General features: G+C 37.0%; 1 protein-coding gene across 2 annotated transcripts in view; it reads left to right on the forward strand.

Moving 5' to 3' along the window:
- The window catches only part of CRISPLD1 (cysteine rich secretory protein LCCL domain containing 1), a 51,444-nt gene that overhangs the window by 17,607 nt on the left and 6,506 nt on the right, over window positions 1-27,331 (forward strand). The window contains exons 3-13 of one of the 2 annotated variants that reach the window (XM_004011749.5): window positions 12,822-12,940; window positions 13,292-13,424; window positions 14,538-14,653; window positions 15,427-15,527; window positions 17,248-17,388; window positions 17,561-17,621; window positions 17,726-17,792; window positions 17,972-18,102; window positions 20,253-20,296; window positions 20,392-20,464; window positions 24,225-24,300. In XM_004011749.5, the coding sequence (XP_004011798.1) occupies window positions 12,822-12,940; window positions 13,292-13,424; window positions 14,538-14,653; window positions 15,427-15,527; window positions 17,248-17,388; window positions 17,561-17,621; window positions 17,726-17,792; window positions 17,972-18,102; window positions 20,253-20,296; window positions 20,392-20,464; window positions 24,225-24,300 (1,062 nt within the window). Of the gene's footprint in view, window positions 1-12,821; window positions 12,941-13,291; window positions 13,425-14,537; window positions 14,654-15,426; window positions 15,528-17,247; window positions 17,389-17,560; window positions 17,622-17,725; window positions 17,793-17,971; window positions 18,103-20,252; window positions 20,297-20,391; window positions 20,465-24,224; window positions 24,301-27,331 lie in introns of those variants that run through there. The other variant, XM_012183888.2, reaches the window with a different exon arrangement.

The raw sequence follows: 27,331 nt of genomic DNA on the forward strand, positions 1-27,331 counted from the left end.
CCTTCAGGTCTCACCTAAAGACTAATCTGCTTTTTTTTTGTCTAAACCCACCTGTCCAAAGTTAGGTACACTCTAACCCCAGTTCCTTGGCTTCTACAGCATTTCATACCTGTCCCTGCCTCTGTTATTTACATCCTTCTCTTTCTCTTGCCTTACCTTCCTTTGTGGGAAGGAACTGTGCTTTAGTAGTTTCTGCATTTCCTCAGCTGAGAGGCTGACACGTACTCTGAGCTCCATTTATGTTAATTGGAAGGGGAACAAATGGAATGAATAAAAAAGTAAAAAGATGACAAGATTTTCAGCAGTGATTCTAAAATGGGTGGAATGAAAAAGGATTTGATTAATTCTGTTTCAACCAGGAAATGCTGTTAGTTTTAAAATGCTTTCTAGGTTGGTCATAACTTTTCTTCCAAGGAGCAAGCGTCTTTTAATTTCATGGCTACAGTCATCATCTGCAGTGATTTTGGAATATTAACAGATCAAGACTTAGAAAACTGATAGATGGTATTGTACTTTCTCAATTACTAAAGGGTTTCCTTAAATACTGAGGTCTCTTAAATATAGTCTTAAAGATTAAGTGAAAGAGGAGAGTGAAAAAGTTGACTTAAAGCTCAGCATTCAGAAAATGAAGATCATGGCATCTGGTCCTGTCACTTCATGGGAAGTAGATGGGGAAACAGTGGAAAGAGTGTCAGACTTTATTGTTTTGGGCTCCAGAATCACTGCAGATGGTGACTGCAGCCATGAAATTAAAAGATGCTTACTCCTTGGAAGAAAAGCCATGGCCAACTTAAAGAGCATATTCAAAAGCAGAGACATTACTTTGCCGACTAAGGTCCGTCTAGTCAAGGCTATGGTTTTTACAGTAGTCACGTATGGATGTGAGATTTGGACTGTGAAGAAAACTGAGCGCCGAAGAATTGATGCTTCTGAACTGTGGTGTTGGAGAAGACTCTTGAGAGTCCCTTGGACAGCAAGGAGATCCAACCTGTCCATTCTGAAGGAGATCAGCCCTGGGATTTCTTTGGATGGAATGATGCTCAAGCTGAAACTCCAGTACTTTGGCCACCTCATGGGAAGAGTTGACTCATTGGAAAAGACTTTGATGCTGGGAGGGATTGGGGGCAGGAGGAGAAGGGGACAATAGAGGATGAGATGGCTGGATGGCATCACTGACTCGATAGACGTGAATCTGAGTGAACTCCGGGAGTTGGTGATGGACAGGGAGGCCTGGCGTGCTGTAATTCATGGGGTCGCAAAGAGTTGGACACGACTGAGCGACTGAACTGAACTGAACTGAACTGAAAGATTAACAACTTCTTTCCTAAATGGCAACAAAAACAATGAAAGCATTATAGCCTTGAATTTATCACAAAGTCAGTAAATAGATGTGGCCTTTACAAAAATAATCCATGTTCAACTATTCAAAAATTTATCTTTAGCCTAGCCTAGGTATGTCATCAGTTGGGCTTCCCTGGTGGCTCAGTGATAAAGAATCCACCTGCCAACGTAAAAGAGACAAGTTTGCTCACTGGATGGGAAGATCCCCTGGAGAAAGAAATGGCAGTCCACTCTAATTCTTGCCTGGGAAATCCCATTACAGAGGAGCCTAGAGGGCTACAGTACAGAGGATTGCAAAAAGACTTAGCTAAAATAGCTAAGACACGACTTAGCTAATAAACAACAGCAGCATCACGAATACCCTTTCACCTGATTTTATAGCACACTAGTATGTTTGATGCAGGGTATTAGGTTCCGTATTTGTGATCCAAGTTATTGCCCAGGCCAGGCCAGCTGAGGCTAGAGAAAATCAATGAGTACGTATTGGTAATATATTGTATGTCAAGTTTTATATTAGGCGACATGGAAAACACAGAAAAGGTATGAGACAGTTTTTTATTTAAAATTCTTCTTTGAGAATTAAAATCCAAAGTAGAAACAGATGTCGGAGAACACATAGTGATTGTTGTCTTTAATAAGACAATTCAGAGAAGGATGAGATAAATAGAATACGTATTGTGGTTGAAATGACTTCTGAGAGGAGAGAGACTGCTAACAGGACTTTGGAGAAAGGATAAAGTTTAAGTAACCAAGGAGGGGAGGAATGAAAGAACAGTCTCATAGGGGAAAATTTCTGATGGCTTCAGTGGCCGAGAAATACGAATGGACAGGTACTAGAACCTTGCTTCTTGAAGTATGGTTATTCACTGTATGCTTCTGTTAGAAATGTCATAACTTGGATTTCTCTCCTGACCTACTGAGTCAGAATCTGAATTTTAACAAGATCTCCTGAAGATGTACAGGCATTTTAATGTTCCAGTAGAGTCAGCAGTAGTGTCAGCTCAGGTTGAGGAGGGGTGGGTGGTAAGTGAGGTAGGTAAGTAAGTTATAGCCAGATTTGGGAGGGCCTAGGCAACCTGGAGAATCCCAGGGACGGGGGAGTCTGATGGGCTGCCGTCTATGGGGTCACACAGTCGGACACAACTGAAGCGACTTAGCAGCAGCAGCAGGCAAGGAGATGAAATGCGAATGAGCAGACATTCTGGAGAAAAGTAAGGATTTTGTTGATTTCACGGCTCTGCAGTGTCACGAGGACAATTTGCCTTACATCATGCGTTCAGTCTGTCTGTATAATGTCAAAACAGTGGGTGTAACTAAAATGATCTTGTGAGTTCACCCACACATGAAATTTTCATTCCAAAAGTTATTTTAATTTTAGTAAACTGAAGAGGCAGTTTCCTCAATCATTAAGTCGCTCCTTTGCTAAGACTTCCAAGGCTTTGTTTTGAAGTCGATTTTAGGTAAAACACTGCCACATCTGCCTCACATCTCTGTCATTTCCAGGAGACCCTCATATGTGCCTTGCCCTGGGGTGATCCTGCTATTTTCTCAGTACCTGGCAAAGCCTCTCTGTCCAGAAACACAGGTGTTCCCTTTGAAATCTGAGCCTCGTGCATTTTCCCTGTGACTACAAAGTCTTTTCAAAGCAGGTGAAGCACAGGAGTTAAAACACCTGAGATAATTTCCGAGTTGTAAGGAATGTACTATTTTCCAGTGCTTTTTGTACCAGATGACTTTGTCACAAAAACCTCATAGGCTCTTTTAGCATAGATTGAGTGATTGATTGATCTCCTTGATGTCTGGCTCTTCATTATAGTTCTGATAATACCACCATCAGGGTGTAAGGTGGCTAAGATTTTACAATGAGGCATTATTTTTGGAATTTGAAGCTGAAGCATTGTGAACTGTCAACTATGTTACTTCCATTGAGAAACAAGTTCTTTCCTAGAGCTCCAGTTAATTGCTGTTGAGCAGATCACCTTGACGGCTTATTCCATCAGATTTGGGGATTGCACTTTCTGATGTAAATAGAAAACACAACAGTGGTTTGAGAGGGATTTCTGTTTTGACATATGATGGATATTTATAAATCTGTTTTTCCAGAAGGGCTGGCAAAATAAGAATTATCTTTTAAAGGTGGTGTTTAGAAAGAGATTGGAGAAGGCAATGGCAACCCACTCCAGTACTCTTGACTGGAAAATCCCATGGACGGAGGAGCCTGGTAGGCTGCAGTCCATGGGGTCGCTAAGAGTCGGGCACGACTTAACAACTTCACTTTCACTTTTCACTTTCATGCATTGGAGAAGGAAATGGCAACCCACTCCAGTATTCTTGCCTGGAGAATCCCAGGGATAGAGGAGCCTAGTGGGCCGCCATCTATGGGGTCGCACAGAGTCGGACACAACTGAAGCGACTTAGCAGCAGCAGCAGCAGCAGAAAGAGATAGTTCTATATGTTTTTGATTTTCTTCAACTGCTTGTACATTCACGAGCTGGGTAGAAAATCCTGATCATCCTTTTAGCTGTGTAGAAAAATTGCATGTGAAAGTCTGTGCCTTACTTTGAAGATTTATCATTGGGTTTTCAGGACTAAGCTTGAAGAGATACCTGGTGTTAACTGTTTATTGAGAATAACTTCTTGTCTTACTCAGTTACGCTGAAGTTTTACTGGGAAGTTTTATTGAAGGTTTTCAGTTTTATTTCTCTGTTTGGCACAGTATTAAAACTTTATCCAATAGCGATGATTCAGAAACAGTTCTCTAGAATCATAATTAGGCTTCTCTGGAGGCTCACATGGTGGAGAATCTGCCTTCAATGTAGGAGACCCATGTTTGATCCCTGGGTTGGGCAGATCCCCTGGAGAAGGGCATGGAAACCCACTATAGTATTCTTGCTTGTAGAATCCCAGGGAGAGAGGAGCCTGGTGAGCTTCTGTGGGATCACAAAGAGTCAGACCTGACTGAGCAACAAACACTTTGGCTTTGCAATCTTGAAATTCACAAATCAACTTTTGCTTCTTAGTTAAGAAATAGCTCTATTGTCATCAGAACACTGGAGTGGGCTGCCATTTCCTTCCCCAATGCATGAAAAGTGAAAATGAAGTCGCTCAGTCATGTCCAACTCTTCGTGACCCCATGGACTGCAGTCTACCAGGCTTCCCCGTCCATGGGATTTTCCAGGCAAGAGTACTAGAGTGGGGTGCCATTGCCTTCTCCAGCTATATGCAGATATATACATCTAAAAAAGACAGATGTTCATGGAATTCATTTCCAAATTTTATAGTTTCGTTGTAATTTATAGTTTTTGGTAGGAATATAAGACCAGAGGTTTCAGCCAAGGTCTAGATGTCCAGCGTAACTGCATTTTCAAAACACTATTGTGCTTTGATGTTGTTACTTTGCCAGACAGCAGTGCATATTTTAAAAGTCCAGTAAGATAGTCAAGGACCATGCATTTATCTTGAAAACCCATGGATTTTCTAGGCAAGAATGTCTTCAAAAAGACATGTCTTTTCATGTCTCAGCATATCTTCGAAAAGACTTAACATAGCTTAAGCCACTTAGATGGGGTTTTCTGGAATGGTAGAAAATCTTGCAGTCTTATTTCTCCCTGTTTACAATGACATTAAACAGTTACTAAATTATGTGAGACTTTCCAGTCAGTAGATTATTTCTATGTGCATTTAACGGTGTCAGACCATGCTGGTCAATTTCCTATTAAAATTTATTTGTTTACTCATAATATTTTTTTCATTGGTGATTCTAAACTATTGAGTTGGCCAAAAAGGTTGTTCAGATTTTTTTCTGTAGCATCTTATGAAAAAACCTGAACAGACTTTTTGCCCAGGCCAATCAGTGTCATTTAGAATATTTCCTTCGGTAGACTAAGTATCATGATACCTTGACCAGGAAGTGTCATCAGTATCTTTGTGGATAAAGAGACATATGTCATCTCCATCCCTACCACTCATCCTTTTTAAAAAAAATTAATTTATTTATTTTAATTGGAGGCTAATTACAGTATTGTGGTAGTTTTCGCCATACATTGATGTGAATCAGCCACAGGTGTACATGTATCTCCCATCCTGAACCCCCTTCTCTCCTCCCTCCCCACCCCATCCCTCATGTTATCCTGGTATACCTGCTTTGAGTGCCCTGTTTCATGCATCAGACTTGGACTGGTGATCTGTTTCACATAGGGTAATATATGTTTCAATGCTCTTCTCTGAAATCATCCCACCCTCACCTTCTCCAACAAAGTCCAAAAGTCTGTTCTTTATATCTGTATCTCTTTTGCTATCTTGCATATAGGGTCATCATTACCATCTTTCTAAATTCCATATATATGCGTTAATATCCTGTATTGGTGTTTTTCTTTCTGACTCACTTCACTCTGTATAATAGGCTCTAGTTTCATCCACCTCATTACAACTGATTCAAATGTGTTCTTTTTTAATAGCTGAGTAATATTCCATTGTGTATGTGTACCACAGCTTTCTTATCCATTCGTCTGCTGATGGACATCTAGGTTGCTTCCATGTCCTAGCTATTATAAACAGTGCTGCAATGAACAGTGGGGTACATGTGTCTCTTTCAATTCTGGTTTCCTTGGCCTACCACTCATCTTTGAGGATTTATGTGTGAGGAGTCTAAGTACAGAAATCAAGCAAACAATGTCACAAAACTTTACTCCATGCAGTTTAATACAATCTTTAGTACTAATAATTAACTAAAAAGTTCAAATTAATGTTTAACTTTTATTTGAAAAATACTCTACTATTCTCTTTAGTTTTTGTACTAACAATTTTGAAGCCTCAATTATAAGAAAATGCTCTTCAGGCAGATTCCTAGTGACTAAATAACATTGCGTTCAACTCTGGTTTAATGTACTGCAACAATAATTTTGACACTGCAAAATAACAGTGATTTCCAGGACAAGAATTTTAAGGTTACGTAAATGGGCTTCCCACGTGGCTCAGTGGTAAAGAATCTGCATGTCAATCATGGAGATGCTGGTTTGATACCTGAGTTGGGAAGATCTGCTAAAAAAAGGAAATGGCTACTCACTCCAGTATTCTTGCCTGGAGAATCACATGGACAGACGAGCCTGGTGGTCTATAGCCCATGGGGTTGTAAAAGTTGGACACACCTTAGTGACTATAAATGTACAATAGTAAAGAAAATATATTTGAAAATCTTTTGGAAGAAAAACTGTGACCAACCTAGATAGCATATTAAAAAGCAGAGACATTACTTTGCTGACAAAGGTCCATCTAGTCAATGCTGTGGTTTTTCCAGTAGTCATATATCGATGTGAGAGTTGGACTATATAAAGAAAGCTGAGTGACGAAGATTTGATGCTTTTGAACTGTAGTGTTGGAGAAGACTCTTGAGAGTCCCTTGGACTGCAAGGAGATCAAACCAGTCAATCCTAAAGGAAATCAGACCGAGTATTCATTGGAAGGACTGATGCTGAAGCTGAAACTTCAGTACTTTGGCCACTTGATGCAAAGATTGACTCATTGGAAAAGACCCTGATGCTGGGAAAGATTGAAGGCAGGAGGAGAAGGGGACGACAGAGGATGAGATAGTTGGATGGCATTACTGACTCGATGAACATGAGTTTGAGCAAGCTCTGGGAGTTGTCGATGGACAGGGAAGCCTGGCGTGCTGCAGTCCATGGAGTCTCGAAGAGTCCAACCCAGCTGAGCAACTGAACTGAATCCTTTTTAAGAGAGGAGCTATTCTTAGTATCAAAGAGAAAGAGTGATGTTACTAATGATTGTCTTTGCCTCATGTATAGGGATGCAACCTCTGGTAAGCCAGCAATATTAACTCTATTAAAAACTCCACTCCTCAACGATTTGCAGCTATCATTGACTGTTATTATAATAGCATAACAGGTATTCTGGTAGGAGTATGAATTGTGTATGCTCACCACATTTCGCAAAGAAGAGCAGTCAATGGAATTTTCTGTATATGTCTAGATAGGTACATAATTTTCAGATTTTACAACACATTGTTTTAGTGCTAAAGTGAAGTAAAGTGAAAGTCGCTCAGTTGTATCAGACTCTTTGCAGCCCCATGGACTGGACTCTGCCCTGCCAGGCTCCTCTGTCCATGGAATTCTCCAGGCAAGAATCATGGAGTGGGTAGTCATTTCCTTCTCCAGGGGATCTTTGCAACCCAGGGATTGAACTCAGGTTTCCCACATTGCAGGCAAATTCTTTACTGTCTGAGCCACCAAGGAAGCCCTTTCAGTGCTAAAACTACTATGAATTTCAGGGTTTACTTTTAAAAGTCCTTTGTCAAGGTTTAAGGTTTCTCATATACATAACACACAGGAAATGATAGAGCCATTATGTTCAACTGGTTGAAAAATGACCCCGGAGACAAAGTATGTTAATAATATTCTAAATGTTTCTTTTAGTAATAAAACTTAAATTGAAGACTTTACTATGTTCTCAGAAGGAACAGTTTATTCATGTAGCTGGAAAATAGAGTGGTTTTTATTTCTGCACACCTCAAGTACCCGTTCTATAAAGAAATGGTAATTTTAAGTGTGGCTTGGCTTTAAATTAGTCCTGGGTGAATAGTTCAGAGAGAAAAAATGAAGCTGGTTAGGCCATCTTGATTTAATTTACAATCCTGAATTTAAATAGAAATGTATAGAGAGTAACCTGCATTTAAATGGGATGGGTATGAATTATTGCCTGTCTTCAAACCTGAAATATTATATTGTAGCATAAAAATATATATTCTGTGCTGTTGTCATGTTATATGATAGTATTTGTTCCAGGACAGCTATATTTTCAGTGATTTTTTTTTTTTTTAAAAGAATGTTCTTGATTCCTATTATTGAACTTATCCTAAATAGCAAGGCTTGATTAGATTCTTCAACTGATTACTTTCAAAATTGTCACTAATATTTATTAAATATTAATAGCAAATTTTAGCTGCATGCTCTTTGCCTCAGTTCTTGCATTAAAATAATGTTTGTCCCTGTTTTAGCATTATCATAGTTAATTTGATATGATCCACTCCCTATTTTATTATTTTTAGTGAGTGTGATTTATTTTTAATTTTGGCCACATCCTGCAGCATGTGGGGTCTTAGTTTCCCAACCAGGGATCAAACCCACACCCCCTGCATTGGATGGTGGTATCTTACTACTGGACCACCGGGGATGTCCCCCACCCCCATTGTTAGGGATTAAATAGAAGAGAAGTCATGCTGTAAAAACAACTTGTCCATAATATATAGTCAACAATTGAATTTTAGTCCTTAAAGGAACCTGAATTGTCTTCTATCTCAACTGACATATTTTACAAATAAGAAAACATAGCCTGAAGCATTTGAATGATATGTTGTAGATTTTATTCCAGTTTCTACACAACAGATATGTAAACAAACTTTGGATATACAACATATTTGTGAACTTGGAAATAGTTGTGTATCTTCTCTCGAAAGAATCCATCAATTTTGTAGGAAAAACTGACGTCTAAGGTTGTAGAATTGTGTGTAACACAAGAGTAAATTGACCTTGAATAAGGGCCTTAAGAACTCCCTTAGCTGGGTGGTTCTTCTTTTGGGGCTGTAGTGACCTGGACAGGCAAACTTACAAGTCCCGTGTCTGGGCTTGGAAAACACAAACAGTAGGGACTTCTCTTGCATCTCTCTGTCTGTTTCTGTGTGGTCTCTCCGTCTTATTTTTTTAGCTACCTCTTCTGGGTAGCTGAAATCCTAATTTGTTGACTCAGGTCTTTTAAGATGTGTGTCTTTTAAGAGAAAGAATCAGATAGAGGCTTTATTTCCTAACCTAGCTGGGGAAATCTCACAAAGCTATTCTGTTTGTTAGAAGGAAGCCACTATCTAACTCAGCTTGAACGAAAGGGGAGGGGAGGGAATTCAACTCCACCCTTCGTGGGAAGAGTGTTTTAAAACCATTCTAATGGTTTCAAGGCCTTTTTATTTTTTTTTCCTTCTCCATCTAGGAATGTTTGTGTTTTTCATCTGGTACCTGGCTGCTCTTTGTGAGGTTGCTTTGTTGCTAGATTAGAAACATATGGATAAATATATTTTCACTGTGGTGGTGTTGTTTAGGTGCTAAGTCGTGTCCAATTCTTTTGCCACCACGTGGACTGTAGCCCACCAGGCTTCTCTGTCCAAGGGATTTTCCAGGCAAGAATACCTGAGTGGGTTGCCATTTCCTCCTCTAGGGGGTCTTCCTGACCCAGGGGTTGAACCGAGTCTCTGCATTGGCAGGTGGATTCTTTACCGCTGAGCCATGAGTATGACTAAGATATTATGCAAGAACCTGATTTTCAAGATTGAAGGCAAAAATTTGTTTGTCTCTTAAGGACAACCTACTAACCAGGGAACTCTTCCTAGAAGTAAGCTTGCTTTTGAGACTGACTGTCTCTCTGACCACCTGGATACAAAAGGAAATCAGCATCTTGCTCATTTTTTGGGACTTCAGCCAAATTCTTTGTTTCTTACCTAATTTGTTTGGGTAAATAATGACAGTAATTTGAATTATGCCTTTGCATCTTACATAATATGTAATTATAAAATTAGGTCTAATTTAAGTAATGAATTTAATTAATAGTATGTTCACTTTTGGCAAAGTGTTTACCCGATGCTTATTGATAGCATACGTTTTTGATGTCTATACCACAAAACCAGTCATCTTGAACATTAGATATTAATTCAAAGTGAAATTCAAGTTTTTATGAAATCCAGATACTTTTATGCTGTTAATTTTTTAGTGGCATGTAAATATTCTTTTTGTGTGTGTGTTTTTGGTAGATAATAAAGATGTCTAAGTCTAAGTCACTTCAGTTGTGTCTGGCTCTGTGTGACCCCATAGGCGGCAGCCCACCAGGCTCCCCCATCCCTGGGATTCTCCAGGCAAGAACACTGGAGTGGGTTGCCATTTCCTTGTCCAGTGCATAAAAGTGAAAAGTGAAAGTGAAGTCGCCCAGTTATGTCCGACTCTTCGCAACCCCAAGGACTGCAGCCCACCTGGCTCCTCTGTCCATGGGATTTTCCAGTATTCTCCTAATTTTGTATACTTTTTCTTTTTCTGGCTTTGAAAGCATGATTTTATGTATTTCAGATCCACAGTTGAATTAGCAAGAATGTTTGTTGCAAGATTATATGGAGACTATACGTAGAATGAAGAAACCTCCCTTCTTCACACATACTTTTTTTTTTTCCTTTTGTTTTGTTTTCTAGTATCTTGTCCTTTTGACCTATAAGCATGGTTAGGTTTCTTCCATCCTTTAAAAGGAACTTCCCTGGTGGCTCAGATGGTACAGAATCTGCCTGCAATGCAGAAGACCCAGGTTCAATCACTGGGTGGGAAGATTGCCTGGAAAAGGTAATAGCAAACTACTCCAGTATTCTTGCCAGGAGAATTCCAAGGACAGAGGAGCCTGGCAGGCTACAGTTCATGGGGTTGCAAAGAGTGGGACATGACTGAGTGACTAACGCTTTCATGTGAATTCTCAGCTCTCTGGCCAAGGATCAGACCCATCTCCTCTGCATTGCAAGGTGGATTTTTTTTTTTTTTAATTTCCCAACGAAATTATTTTTTATTCTTTGTTCCTATATGAACCTCCAACAATTCTTAAACACTGAACCAGCAGGGAAATCCCTTAAGTTGCTCTTAATAATGAATTAGTACTGAGCTGACCTCATCTTCTGCGACTTCTCTGTAACATTTGAGCTTAATTGCCCACTCTCTACTCCTGGAATCTCTTGTCCTGTGCCTTTTGTTATTTAATCCTCTTTCAGTTTTCCCTTAGCCTTTTTGACTCCACTTTTCCTTGTTCATTTTACTTAAACTTTTTTTTTCTCCTCTTCAATTTTGATAACCCCAGAGTTTTCTTTACATTTTTTCTCATTCTGTATCATCTTCCTGAAGGAATAACTTCATGTCTTTGGAGTATATTTCTTTCCCCAGAACCCCAATCGTCTATCTCCACTCTCCACTTGACATATATACTGTGTGTATCACAGACACCTCACCCATCAGCCTTGAAATAAGCATTGAAGTGCAGAGACATACGCTTCTATTACAACAATCTATTTCTCTTTCTGTTTTTCTTTTTCACAGTTTGGTAATCTCATCAGTCTTCACCTTTTTTTTTTTTCCTTTCCCTCACCGCCTGCCCTTAGTCATCCATCAACTTCTAGGAATTTAAATTCCTAAACATTATTTCAGTCTGTCTGCTTTTCTCCAGTTTCACTGCTTTCACCTTAGGTTGTGTCCTCATTTTCTAGTTCCAGGCCTATTTTTCTATCCTCCTAACATGCCCAGAATCCTATAATTGTACCAGTAATGAACCCAGTATTGGAAAATTCTTTGTTTCTACCACCCCATTCACTATGCTGCCTGATTTTCAAATTAACAAACTGAATATTAAACTCGGGACATATGAAATTATTTTGGTAATGATTTTGTAATTGTAAATGTTTCTTTATCAAGTATTTTTAAAGTGTGAGTTAGTCACTCTTGTTGAATTTTTTGTGTACAAAAATATATTTCTATTTTATGGAATTCAGATTCATTAACCATTCATTTATTCAGCCAACATTTACTGACCAGTTTGTCCATATGACAGACATAGATAATAAGCTGAAGTTACAAACATGAGTTAAACAACTGTCCCCAAGCAACTCACAGTCCGTGACAGAGACATACAGATGAATGCTAGCATCTCAGTGCCGCGCTGAGTCTCTTCAGTTGTGTCCAGCTCTTTGCGACCCCATGGACTATAGCCCACCTGGTCCTACTGTCCCTGGGCTTCTCCAGGCAGGAATACTGGAGTGGGTTGCCATTCCCTTCTCCAGGGCATCTTCCCGACCCTGGGATTGAACCCATGTCTCTTAAGTCTCCTGCGTCGGCGGGCGGGTTGTTTACTATTAGTGCCACATGGCAAAGAGCGTAACAAAGCTCCAGAGTCCAAAGGAGGAAATGGCTTACGTTTAAGATAAATGAAAATATGTCAAGAATGTATTACATAAAGTTGGACCATGATAAGAGTAAAGATCTGTCTGACAAATAATTGGGACAAGGATGTGTTCTGCAGAGGAAATAGTGCTAACAAAGGCAAGGAATAACAGGTTTTATGACAGGGGATATTGCGAGCGAGGATTTGGACTTTATGTGTACTGGGATTTGTTCAATGGGATTAGACAGAGGAATCACTTAAGTGTATTTGTGTCCACTTAGGCAATTCTTAACACTTATAGAGCAGATTGGAGAGATGTGGGATGGATGAAAGGAGATTCATTAGGAGGCTAGCGCAAAAATCTAGGTGAGAGATGGCGAGAACCCAGATTAAGATGCTGTCTTTGCATAGAAGTCAGAAAGAAGAAAACGTAACTGACTAACTGTATACTCTAAAGAAATGTCCAAACTCTCTATATACATTATACTTTCCTGTCTGTATTTTGTTTTTGTTTTGAATCGTAGACCTGGGATGTAGAACTGGAACGGTCTGCAGAATCCTGGGCTGAAACTTGTTTGTGGGAACATGGACCTGCAAGCTTGCTTCCGTCAATTGGACAGAATTTGGGAGCCCACTGGGGAAGGTAGCTTAAAATATAACTTTTTGTTTCTGAAAACAGAAGAGTTTGAAATGAAATACTTACTAATGCATCATTGTAAGTTTTCAGAGGCTTAGTGCCTAAAAGGAAAACAAGCAGTCACACCAAGACAAATAAGAAAAAAATAAATATTATAGCAGAATGATCAGCAGTATCCTAGACGTGTTTTTGTTTCAAGTAATTGATATATTAGTAACGTAATGGGCAAAAGTGTTTAATATGAATAAATTCCACAGAACTGCCTCTCTGCCACATTTTATCAGTGCTTTCAGCAATGTTTAGTTTTATATTTTCTCCAGCCTTACTTGATCTTTGTGGTTATTTTCTTTCAAAAAGATACAGGCCCCCAACCTTTCATGTGCAAGCATGGTACGATGAAGTCAGAGACTTTAGCTACCCGTATGAACATGAGTGTAACCCGTATTGTCCATTCAGATGCTCTGGTCCTGTATGTACTCATTATACACAGGTATGTCTACGGTATCTTATACCTTATTCCTCTGAATTTGTATAAACTAACAAAGTTTTCTTTGTTTTTTTTTGTAGGAGAACTTATAGAGTACTGAGCATTTGTCTTCCTTATATCATTTAGTATGGCTATTACAAATCTATAGATGCATGTAGAATAGGCTTATAAATTTTTATAAACAATAATAGAGAAAGGTATAGACATTTCCTTAAACATATTATTTCAGTGATTTTACATTTAAAATACTTTAATATAGCCCTGATAAATGCAGATGGGAGGAAATTTACCATCTTTATATTCAGATGTCATTATTTTTTATTTTCCAAAAATAAAAAATATGGTTTTATTTACCATGACATTCAGTATATTTGATGCATGCAGCATTTATCTTTTTACAAAAATTCTCAGTGTTCCCATTGGATATGTCCTAAACTACTAAATCAACCAATTAATGGCAGATTTGACTAGATAAAACTCACCACAGATCTGAGTTTCTAGACTTTCTATGACCAATTATTACTGAATATAAAGCATGCTTCTGTATACCTTAGCATGTCCAAGATTAAGATCAGCAGGAGGTTCCCTAATAGGCAGTGACGCATTAAAATGTGAGAAATTTGAACACCTAAACTTTTGCTCCAGTACTTTCTGATTTAAGATGAGAATTTCTCTTCCTTTCTTTGGTAGGTTTTTTCATAAAAAAAATTAATATGCCATTTAGGCTTGTGAAGATGTGTAACATTTGAGATTTTTATGTTTTATATATGAAAATTGGAGAAGGGAATGGCTACCCACTCTAATATTCTTGCAGAGAATCCCCATGGACAGAGGAGCCTGGTGGGGTACAGTCCATGGGGTCACAAAGAGTCGGACTCGACTAAGCACCTGACACTTTCATTTGCAGTTATTATGTATCTCTCTCTCTCTCTTTTAAGTTAAATTAAGGACTTCCCAAAATCTCTAGAAAAATATCCTTTTGGACATTGCCTCATTTCATTTTGAATGGTAACAGCTGGTTCTCGAGTTCACTTCTATACATTTTCTCTCAGATATGTTGTTGTCTTATTTCATCTCAACCTGCTTTCTCTGAGCCTTTTTTCCCCTCTGATGTAGGTGGTGTGGGCAACAAGTAACAGAATAGGCTGTGCCATTAATTTGTGCCATAACATGAACATCTGGGGGCAAATATGGCCCAAAGCTGTTTACCTGGTGTGCAATTATTCCCCAAAGTGAGTAGACGAAACATTGCTTTTATATATAAATATTTCTTAACAATGTAGATATAACTTTATATTTTTGACTTTTTTTCTCATTTTCAGTGTGTGTTATGAAGTGCACTGGTTTTACTCACTTTACTTAATATGGTAACAATTATGGTTGCCTGATGCATAAAATTGGTGCTTAAAGGGAATGTGAAAATTGAAACTATGATCTTTATAAAGATAAGAATCATATTTTTAGGCCTTCAGTTTTATTTATTGCACTATTATATTGTGTAAATATTTAATAATTTGGGTTTATTAGATATGGGAAACTATAGACTGAGAAATGTATTTTCATCTGTGTAAAGACCCTTCAAATAATTACATTGAAAATACTATACAACTAAACTTCAGTCAAATGTAAGTCAAAAATCTCTTTTTATTAAGACAAATGGAATATAGATGAATATCCCATAGCAGAGGTTAGTGTTTTGCAGAAGTTTGGTTTTGTAATTCTTAACAATACATATAGCACATTATTTAGAATATTTTCAAAAGAATGGGATAGCAATGTATGTTTAAACTTAGTAACAATGAGATGTCACTTCACATTTGTCAGAAATACTATTATTAAAAAGAATACAAACAAAAAATGTTGGTGAGGATGTAGAGAAAAGAGGACCCTTGTACACTGGTGCTGGGAATGTAAATTAGTGCAGCCACTGTGGAAAACAGTATAAAGATTTCTCAAAAATAGGAAAAATAAACTACCATTTAATGGAGTGAATTATCTTTTTAAGGGGAAACTGGTGGGGCCATGCCCCCTACAAACATGGCCGGCCCTGTTCTGCTTGCCCACCGAGTTTCGGAGGAGGCTGTAGAGAAAATCTGTGCTACAAAGGTGTGTGCCATTGTAACATTCAGTTTGATTTATATTTTAATACAACTTCCACATTAATTTGTGTTTAAAAAGCCAAAAGGCACATTTAATTATTACATGAAAAGTTTTTAGAACTCTATTTCAAATATTCTGAAGAAATCACTTAACATATTTTAAGAATATTTATAACATTAATAAATCTATTACACTAATTTATATTTAAAGGAAAGTTGCATGATTGCTTCAGATGACCACTTAATTTTACTTTGAAATTATCCCAGAGTGATGAGTATATTTACAGTCTTAAAAACCATCTTGATATAGTGTTGGCCAGAATTATTCCCATGAATGTCAATTTTCTTGAAGAATTTAGTAGTTTAACAAAATTTATTTTAAGTGCTCTAAAAATTTTTGCCTAAATACCTATCCGTGACTCTTATTGAACCATGCCCAATGAATTATACTAATTCTCTGCTTCTTACTGCAAAAGTATATAATTTCTCATGCCAAAATAACAATATATGTGCATATATATATATACATAAAATATATTATAAAACTGTTGTAAAAAGTGCTGTCTCACATACATTGGATGTCCTCAAAAGTAAATGTAAAGTAAATGCATGGTGTCTTATTTGTAGCACATGAAGATAAAACTTACCTGACAAACCTTTGTGAAGGTCATCCTCTTATTGGGTATCCAAGTGAACATTTTACTCTCTTGTACTACTTTATTCTTAATGATGACTAAATGAAGATTAATGCAGACCAAGTGTATTAGAAAATATGTGTAAATGAAGCCAATTTTCAGGACTCAGAGAGAGATCTTTTTTCCCTTAATGATTGGGTGCTCATTAGGTATAATAAGTAGACAAGAAGTAACCATATATTTCACTCTGTTATATGAGCCATTTTTAGTTCCTAAAAATATTTTTCTTTGTGTGCGAGTCTGTTTTCCATCCGTTCTACCCCTAAATCTCCAACCTGCTTGCTCCATTGTCAGTGACCACAATGTTTTTTAAAGCTGACTCTCCTCTGAATTCATACTTCCTTTTTTTAGTTTCTGAATTCTTGGACATAGATGAAAATAGCCACATTTTCAAAATGTGCCCATCAATTAAGCCAACCTGGGAAAAAATACTAAATTCAATGTTTGCATATTTTCCATTGTTAAATTAAAATTTCTGCACATTGAATTTCTTTCTGCACATTGAATTTCCTTCTACAATAGAAACTTTTCCATGGAAACTGATATTGTGGTAAATAACAAGGAAATATCAGTTCTTCTTAGGCTGAATTTCCTTTCAGGAGACTTTTAAATGTGATTCTTTTGAAAATATTAAGTGTTATCCTCCTAAAAATATGGTTCCATTTGAGAAAAGAAATGAAAATTCACTAAGCCTCAACTTCATTTAGATCACTGTATATATTTCACAGTGTCATTATGAAAGCAAATCATTGATTTCACTTTAAAATATAAGGAAAGCTTAGAAATGATTCCATTTGATATTAGCCAAATGGTAGCATAAATGAATCAAGGGCTCAAAAGTTTATGCACCTGCTTTATTTACTCCAATGCAGTATGTAAGGTCACTACTGTAAGTCAAAACATGTGCCAATATACTGTATGGATTTTTCTAGTAGTATTAAATGTTATACAGGCATATAAAGATGTGTCATTATTGATAATTTGTGCACATTTAAGATGAACTCATATTTCTTAAATCCTTTTCTCTGACAGAAGGATCAGATAGTTACTATCCTCCTCAAGAAGAAGAAACAAATGAAATTGAACGGCAGCAGTCACAAGTCCCTGATACCCACATCCGGACAGTAGCAGATGATAGTAACAGAAACGAAGTCATAAGCACACAGCAAATGTGTAAGACCTCCATATTATTTACAAAAATTGTAAAGTTTACATTGCTGACATATTCAACTGTATTTTATTAATCTTGAACATTTTTATAGTGGTAAAAACTTGGCATTAGACTGTATGGTTGAATCAGAGCAGCTGTACATCAACTAAATTATAATTATCTTTTAAATTTTAGCTCAAATTGTTTCTTGTGAAGTAAGATTAAGAGATCAGTGCAAAGGAACAACCTGTAATAGGTAATATGATTGCACTCAAAATTAATTGACAAGATACAAAAATACTTTCATTTTATACAGACATTCAGAGAGGCTAAATTTTGTTTCCCATTTCTTTCCTTTAGATATGAATGCCCTGCTGGCTGTTTGGATAGTAAAGCTAAAGTTATTGGCAGTGTACATTATGAAATGGTAAGTATTATAAATTTGAGGATAGACTCTTTTCAAATAATATTTGATTTTTAATGGGAAAATAGTTTATGTACTTATAGATATTTTGCTAAGAAATGTTTAAAGCCATAAATAGTAAAGAGTGGTATCCCATGCAGAATTCTTATTTCACCATCTTTTCTCTCTTTCTTTTCTCCTAGCAATCCAGTATCTGTAGGGCTGCAATTCATTATGGGATAATAGACAATGATGGTGGTTGGGTGGATATCACTAGACAAGGAAGGAAACATTATTTCATCAAATCCAATAGAAATGGTGTTCAAACAGTTGGGTAAGTACCTGAATAATCTTGTGACCAGAGATTTTAAGTTGCAACAATGAGTTACTTTCTTTTAGAACAAAGCACAGAAGAATTTAATTGATAAAGAGAGAGGATAGAAAGGCTTATTTCAGCTACATAATATCCATGGGCAAAAGAAGGAAAAGTTTCTGAATTCAGTTGAACCCTTTTGCTTATACATGCTAAGTAAGTTGCTTCAGTTGTATCTAACTCTTTGCAGACTCTGTGGACTGTAACACACCAGGCTCCTCTGTCCATGGAATTCTCCAGGCAGTGCTGGAGTGGGTTGCCATTGCCTTTTCAAGGGGCTCTTCCTGACCCAGGGATCAAATCTGTGTCTCCTGCATTGCAAGCAGATTCGTTAACATTGAGCCAACTTATAGAGATAATGCTAAAACTCTAAATTTTAAATTTCGTGTCATTAAGAATGTAAAAATTTATAGTTTTTCCCATTATGAAACAATGCATTTTTCACCTGTGATAGAAATTGCCCAAGAAGACTAATTGATTTGCATATTCTTTCTTTCTTGTTTAAAGATAATTATTTATTTTATGCAACACTAACTTTGTCAGTAAGATAAGTACTAGATAAAAGAGCATTTTGAAAAGTCTCTAAATACGTAATGTATCATGTCACCTTTCTTCTCCTTAAAATGTAATTTGACTCCGCATAAAAGAATAATTCCCTGGTGACTTCCCTGGTGGCTCAATGGTAAAGAATCTGCCTGCCAGTGCTGGAGACATGGGTTCAATTCTTGGGTCAGGAAGGTCCCCTGAAGAAGGAAAATGACAACCCACTCCAGTATTCTTGCCTAGGAAATCCCATGGACAGAGGAACCTGGCAGGCATTATAGGCCACAAGGTCACAAAGAGTTGGACACAATTTAATGACTGAACAACAACAAAAGCATGGATTAACTTTTGAAATGTTTGTCACATTAAACATAGTAAATATATTATTCTAAAACAAAATATTTTCATATAGTCTCTGTAGAAAATAGAAAAATATAGACTTTTGAAATGGAGGATTTGTAGTTTCTCCTGTGTAAAATAATAAACATTGAATCTCATTTTGAGATGCCTTTTCTTAGGAAATATGACATAGTTGCCCTTTCTTTGTAACTATACAATTGCAAAAAACTCCACAGTAGGGAATTCACAATGATTAGAAAGAATTTTTTTGTATTAAAGATCCTTAAAAACTGGTGGGATGATGTGGTATATATATATATAGTTTTGTTCAAAGGCTTGATGTGTGTTTTTCAGGCATTAGCAATTATTCTCTCAAGTAAAAGTTTTATAGAAACACATATTTATTAACTTATTTACCCAACAGATATTTGTTAATTACCATCAATAAGTAATCAATGTTAAGTATCACTTTAGGAAGGCAAACACCAGGTGTTGCATTAAAGAACATTTATCCTATTACTAAAAAATACAAAAAACAGAACAAAAAAGAGAACATTTATCCTATTATTTACTTTTTTCCCTTAAGTTGTTTTTTATTATTTATTTTAGAAACTCTCTTGAAATTTGCAGAGTGTGTCAAAGTACCATCACAAATAAGCATTACCTTTTGCAATAGATGTTTTTCTGAAAAGCTGGTATAGATAAACCAATTAAAAATTTCATATATAATGGTATGCCTTTTCTTTTATTCCTGCTTTAATAATGCATATAAGGAGTACTAGAGGGAACAAAAAATGAATAATGCACAGTCCTTTAAGGTACTTATTATTTAGCAGTCTTTTTACAGTGCCTTGTATTGACTATGTTGAAAGAATAAATTGATTCTGTGATGACAGAGTATGAGTATATTGAGAATTTTAATTTTAATAAGAAACAAATATATAGATACAAATGTGTATTATTTCATGCTGTTACCTATAAGTTTTTGAGATTGATAATGAAAAGAGGTCATTCTCTGATATCAAGAATGGTATTGACTTGGTTCATACTTAAAGGTCATATGGGTTTGGCATAAAACAGACGATTAATTCTTATACTACTCCTTGTATAGATATTTAAATAAAAATGTTTAAGATGAAATTAAATTTCACAGACTTAAAATTTTAAGAATTTATGTTGATGTCAATGCATGTAAGATGATATTGAAATTTTTATATTCTTGTCTTTAGCAAATATCAGTCTGCCAATTCCTTCACAGTCTCTAAAGTAACAGGTGAGCACTGTTTTTTCATCTTATTTTCTTATCACTCTGTTGCATATTATTGTTTCTAAAGGATTCACTTATTTTTTTGTGTTTGAATACTTCAGTTCAGGCTGTCACTTGTGAAACAACTGTGGAACAGCTCTGTCCTTTCCATAAGCCTGCTTCGCATTGCCCGAGGTACTGTGTTTTATATTTTCTTCATTTTTAACCCGTGAATGGGGGACTTTTACCTTGGACAGCTGCCTTTGTCTGAGACCCTGGTGTCTCTAGGACTCGGGGGTGTTTGGTCTTGAACTGCTAGCGGTAGGAGCAATGGACACCACACACTGCACGCACTCCAGGCATTCTTAGTGTCCTTTGTCCAAAAAATGTAGGTTTAAACATTTTTTTTGTCTTTATCGCTATGAACAATATTTGTTTCCACATTGGAAAAAAAGACCCATATATTCATTCTGACAGCTTTACGGAGGCTTGGCCACCCAATGAGTGACAAGTTACACACTTCAGTCACTTGTCAGGTCATGGCATGACTCTTTCACAGATTCAAATCACATCAGGGCCAAACATCTTTCCTTAAGATTAGATGTAAAAGGAGGTACTGTTGAAATGTGTCAGCATTTTTATTCAAGCTTAATGCAAGTTGTAGTCAAAGGAAAGAAATACTAGATCACTGTCTACATTCTTGCAAGTGTATATAATAACAAGGTGTTAAAACCGGAGATCAGAACACAAACAAGCAAAAGGCTCCTACATTCTTTCTTTGAACTGAAATTACCTAAATAGAAACTAACTCAGTTTGAACTGTGTTTGACCTGGGTCTTCCACAAACCAAGTGCTAAGTATGGTCAAGGCAGAGCCTGCACAGCCTGGTCCTAAGGGCAGAGCAGGTGGTTTTGTCCCTGTAGGGTGGACAGGGAATGCCCAACAGTTCTCATATACAAAAACAGTTTTGTTGTCAGTGGGGATACCCTTCCTCCAACAGAAGGCATCTTTTATTAAAATCAACCCTTTAATTCAAAGTTATAAAAACTCAGATTCACATATTACTTATATTTAAATGGCTCTGGTTTAGATGCTACAGGAAGTGTATACACTCTGGAGTCATACAGACTTTAGGAACATGAAATTTAAATAAGAATTGTAGCCATTTCTTAAAAACTGCCTTGCAGAAGACCTGCTTCAATTGGTAAAGATAGTTGCAATTGAAATATTTTTTACAATATTTTTAGGAAAATAACTGATACTTTCATCAAATGATGATTTTCATAGGGTCATTTTGCTGAGCCCTGGAGGAGGGCATGGCAACCCACTGTAGTATTCTTGCCTGGAGAATCCTGTGGACAGAGGAGCATAGCGGGCTTCAGTCCATGGGGTTGCAAAGAGTTGGACATGACTGAGTGCACGTGCATGCGTTTTGCTGAGACTCCGATGTAGAATGAATTATGTTTTTTTTTCTAGTCTTAGCTCTGATTTTCTTTTAGTTTATGAGTGGGTGGGTGTGAATGAATTCTGAAGAGCCAATCAATTTTAAAAAGTGCCACTTGACAGTTTCTTAATTTCTGGGAGTGGATTTTTTTTTTAGTCATGTGACTGATTGAACACTGATAATTGAACTCTATGTTTAAATCAAAAACCTTTTGGAACCTTTGAAAAAATGAGCTAAGGTATCAGTAAGTGAATAGGATATCTGGAGAAAGAGCATTCCATACAGAGGAAAGATAAGCACAGTGACCCAGACGATAAGATTATTCCATATGTTTGAAGAATAACCATTAAGTCAATGTGACTGGAGCTGGGTGAGAAAGTGGAAGAGGGGTAGGATATAATGCCAGAGAGGTAACGAGAAGGAAATATTCAGGGCTTATTGGTCATTCTAAGGATCTTGTCATTTATTCTGAATCAGATGGAAAGCCACTAGAATATTTGAAGCAGAGGAATGATATGATTGGACTTGTATTCTTCAGTATAAGTGTGTGGGGATAGCAGATTGGAAGGGGCAAGACTGGAAGCAGAGAGAGTATAGGAGAGCTTATTGTAGTGAGCTGGGTGTCAGATGATAGAGTCCAGAGTCACAGTGATCATGGTACTTCAGGATGCTCAGAGTTTATTTCAATGTACGCCCAATAGAAGTTGCTGGTGGGTTGAATATAAGGTTGAGGTAAGGAGGGAGATTAGGCTAGAATAAAGGTTTTGGCTTGTGCAACCAAATCATGGAGTTGACATTTATTGTAGGAAGCCTAAAGAAGGAAGATTTTGGGGACTGGAGGAGATTAGGGATTTGGTTTCAAACATGCTGAATTTGAGATGTTTATTAGGCCTAAGTGGAGATAAAATCAACGTGGATGGTGACTGCAGCCACTAAATTAAAAGATGCTTGCTCCTTGAAAGAATAGCTATGTCAAGCCTAGACAGTATTTTAAAGAGCAGAGACATTACTTTGCCAGCAAAGGTCCATATTGTCAAAGCTATGATTTTTCCAGTAGTCATATATGGATGTGAGAGTTGGACCATAAGGAAGGTTGAGCGCTGAAGAATTGATACTTTCAAACTGTGGTGCTGGAGAAGACTCTTGAGAGTCCCTTGGACAGTAAGGAGATTAAACCAGTCAATCCTAAAGGAAATCAACCGTGAATATTCTTTGGAAGAACTGATGCTGAAGCTGAAGCTCCATATTTTGGCCACCTGATGTGAAGAGCTGACTCATTGGAAAAGGCCCTGGTGCTGGGAAAAATTGAAGGCAGGAGGAAAAGGGGGCAACAAAGGATGAGATGGTTGGATGGCAGCACTGACTCAATGGACATGACTTTGAGGAAACTCAGAGAGACAGTGATGGACAGAGAAGCCTGGCATGTTGCAGTTCATGGGGTCGCAAAGAATTGGACATGCCTTAGCGAGTGGACAAAGACAAAAACAAGTGGAGATATTGAATAAACAACAGGATATATAAATACAGATTTAGAATTAAGAGACGGGACTCCAACTAGAGATGTAAATTTGGAAATCAGCAGTTTATAGATGACAGTGAAATTGTCAAGAAAACTGTGAAACTGGATGAGATACCAAGGATACGATCACAGAGAAAAGAAACTATGAGATATATGTGGCAGACAGTGGTTCCGTTTTTCCAAGTTATATATTTGTTAATTTCTGTACCCACATTAGTTACCAAATTCCTAGATACTGAGAGAACAATACTTCCTGATGTATCTTTCTGCTTTGAATTCACAAATTAGAAAGCTTTCTGGCTAAATTTCTTTTGAAAGAGAGAGAGGAAGGAAAAAAGAGAGAAAAGAAACACATTTGTGCCAAAAGCTGGAAGTGGATAAGTAAGTAGAAGTAGTTGTGTCTGCTGTCTGGCTTCTACAATTGACCTATTTCAGAAGAAAAAAAAGCTATTCAGCTATAAAAAAAAGAATAAAAATTTGCCATTTGCAACTACATGGATGGACCCTGAGGACATTATGCTAAGTTTAATAAGTCATACAGAGAAAGACAAATACAGTATGATATCACTTATATGTGAAATCTAAAAAATACAGTAAACTAGTGAATATAGCAAAAAAAGAAAAAGACTCATAGATGCAGAGAAGAAACTAGTGGCTACCAGTGGGGAGAGGGAAGTGTGTGAGTAATACAGAGGTAGGGCATTAAAAGGCACAACCTATTATGTATGAAATGAACTACAAGGATGTATTGTATAACACAGTGAATATAACCTATATTTTATAATAACTATAAATGGATATAACCTATAAGAGTTGTGTATCACACTATTCTATACCTATAATGTATTTTATACACCATCGATACTTCAATAAAAAAATGAGTAGGGTTTAGAATTCTGAGTTTACTCTTGTGTATGCATATCTATGGTTTTACTAATACAGACTAAAATAACCAGCTACTTGGTATTTGTAAATATGTCTTTATTTTTCAGAGTATACTGTCCTCGTAACTGTATGCAGGCAAATCCACATTATGCTCGTGTAATTGGAACTCGAATTTATTCTGATGTAAGTATCTTAACTTATATAGGTCTTGGTATTTATATATCTGGGCTTTCCCGGTGGCACAGTGGTAAATAATCCACCTGCCAATGTAGGAGACACAGGTTTGATCCCTCGGTCGGGAAGATCCCCTAGAGTAGGAAATGGCAAGAATACTATTCTTTCCTGGAAAATTCCAAGGACAGAGGAAGGAGCCTGGTGACCTACACTCCATGGGGTTGCAAAGAGTCAAACAGGACTAAGCCTGCCAGCACTAATTTATCTATCCATGCAAACATACTCACATATATATTTAAATGTATATATTTTCATTTGTATACAAAAAGAAGGACAGACTCTTGTGTTGATATACGTATTCTCAAAAGAGTCAGTCATGAACAGCAGTGAAAATAAATATCCATATGCAAATATGCATGCATAATTTATGTTGACTAAATTTGTTTTGCATACTGTATTGTATATCAGAGACTAAAATAGCTTGGATGCATTCTTGAGAAGGATAAAGCATTTTGTTTTTTTTTAATCTTCCTTTTGGCTCTTCAGTTTTTGAAGTATAAAGTGGATAGTTAAGGGTTTGTCAAATTTGGAACCAGTTTCGCCACTGCCAAATGAGTATTTAAAAAGTAGCATAGTATCAAAAACAGGTAATCATTAAAAGAGACACAAAAACGAACAAGTTGATAGTGTATTGTAATGGATGCCAGCACTGGACCAGGAAGAGTAGCTGTCATGGCTTCAGTGTGGATAAATGGTGCTTTCCAATCCAGGTTTCAAGTGAGGTGGTAAAGAGGAATAGTGCCCATTCTAGATGGGGCAGAAGGCTTCTCCAGAGACATGGAGGTGAGAGCAAGTGAGCTGAAAGTGGGCATGGCATGTTTGCCTGGGACGTCCCATGGACAGAAGAACCTGGTGGGCTGTAGTACATGGGGTCACAAAAGAGTTGGACACGAATTAGCAACTGAACAACAGCAACAAAGCATGTTTTATTTACAGCCTGGCACACATCAAATTGTGTGGGCATGGCAAAATCTCAAATGGTCATAGCAGGTTTGCTTATATTTGAGCTGGTGAGAATTAGAGCTAAAAATGGCTGCAGCCAGTTTAGTGTGGGATGAAGGGAGAGATCCAGCTTTTGAAACATGTAGTTGGAGAATCTAAATATTAATCCATGCTGATTAGTTTAGATTTTATGTGGCAGATGGCTTGGGAAGATCCCCTGGAGAAGGGAAAGGCTACCCACTTCAGTATTCTGGCCTGGAGAATTCCATGGATGACAGTCCATTGGATCGCAAAGAGTCAGACATGACTGAGTGACTTTCACTTTCACCAATATCTCATTCAAAGAGTTTCAAAAACAAATTTAAGAAGTATATTCTTGATGCACTTATTCAATAGAATACTGTGGGGATATGATTGGGAAAAGAGGCCTGAAATGTGTGTGTTACCCCTGTATTTCCCTTGGTGAATTTATTTATGTTCAGGTTTGTGTGTTTGTTTTTTCCTAGTGTGCCTTTATCCCTGAAATTATTCTCCAAATCTAAGTCTCTCTCCAGCTCCAAGTTTGCAGTCATCTTAGTAGTAGTAGTGAAAGTTGCTCAGTCATTTCCCACTCTTTGCAATCCCATGGAGTAGCCCACTAGGCAACTCTGTCCATGGGGTTCTCTAGGCAAGAATACTGGAGTAGGTTGCCATTCCTTTCTCCAGGGGATCTTCCTGACCCAGGGATTGAATTCTGGTCTCCTGCATTGTGAGCAGGTTCTTTACCATCTGAGCCACCAGGGAAGAATTGCAGTTTTCTTATCTGCAACTTAAATCCTGCTGGTGTCTTAATTCAGTGGTCCTCACTGTTTGTACTTAGCTTCTTATTTCTGTTTGTAAACATCCTTTCTCTGATTTTTCTGTCAAAATCATGGTCATGGTCATTCTTTACATCCTAAATTACTGCCACTTTCTCTGTAAAGAAGCTAAGTATGATGTTGCTTTTCTTTAACCGTATTAGTTTTGTTTTTTCCTTTTATTCAGCAATTAACAGGTTCTCATCGGTATTATAAAGTGGGTTGTCATTTCCTTCTCCAGGGATATTCCCAACCCAGTGATTGAATCTGTGGCTCCTACATCTTGCTTTAACAGAACTTAGAACATTCAAGTGATTCAGCAAACACCTTGGATAGAAAAGTTTGTTAAAAAAATAAATTAATAGATATATATGAATGGAGAAATATAAAATCATCAGACATTTCTAAAGAAATCATTCTTCCTGAATTGTCCCTTTAAGTAAAAGAATTTAATGGTATTCATGTCTAGTGAAAATCTTTCAAAATATCTTATACGGTTTTATTCCTATAAGCCATCTATTTGATACAGTTAAGGATTTGTTAGCTTGAGATTATTTTTATCTTATTTCAGTGAAATGGGGTAAAATATTGTGTATTACTATGCAGAGTAAGTTAGAAATATAAATATTTTTATGTGCTAAGTACAGAATCAACCATTAATGAAATAATCTTCACATTCTCCCTGCAAAATACATTATCTCTTTAAAGATACAAGATATGGACAAATGAGAAATGATCTCCCAACTTCTCTCCCTTCCCCATCTTTCTCTCTCTCTCTTTCCATTTATAGAGTTACAACTTGTACACCCTCTTTCTTTGAGCTTTTATTTCTCATTTGTTAGAGATGAAGTGAATTTCTGCATTCATTAAAAATGTTCCACTGATTTCACAGAGAAATTTTTTTTCTTTTTGTGATATATTAGTTCTTAAAAAGTGTCACCAGGAAAAGAAAATCTCTCTGACCTTTGAACTCAAATTGGAATGCCTGCTGACTGCAGAGTTATGGGCAAAACAATAGTTTCAAACCATATTAAGTGCTTGGATTTAGTGAATGTTATATCTAAGCACTTTTATTGCCTTGGGAAAAATGCTGATAATACCCTTTTAACAGAACAGGATAAGTACTGAAATGTGTACAGAGTTACTTTTAATTCCATCTGTTATGAACCCTATTGGACATAAATATTAATTCAGTGAGGGAC

The sequence above is a fragment of the Ovis aries genome, chromosome 9, assembly GCF_016772045.2.
Source record: "Ovis aries strain OAR_USU_Benz2616 breed Rambouillet chromosome 9, ARS-UI_Ramb_v3.0, whole genome shotgun sequence".
In the NCBI taxonomy this organism is placed as follows: Eukaryota; Metazoa; Chordata; class Mammalia; order Artiodactyla; family Bovidae; genus Ovis; species Ovis aries.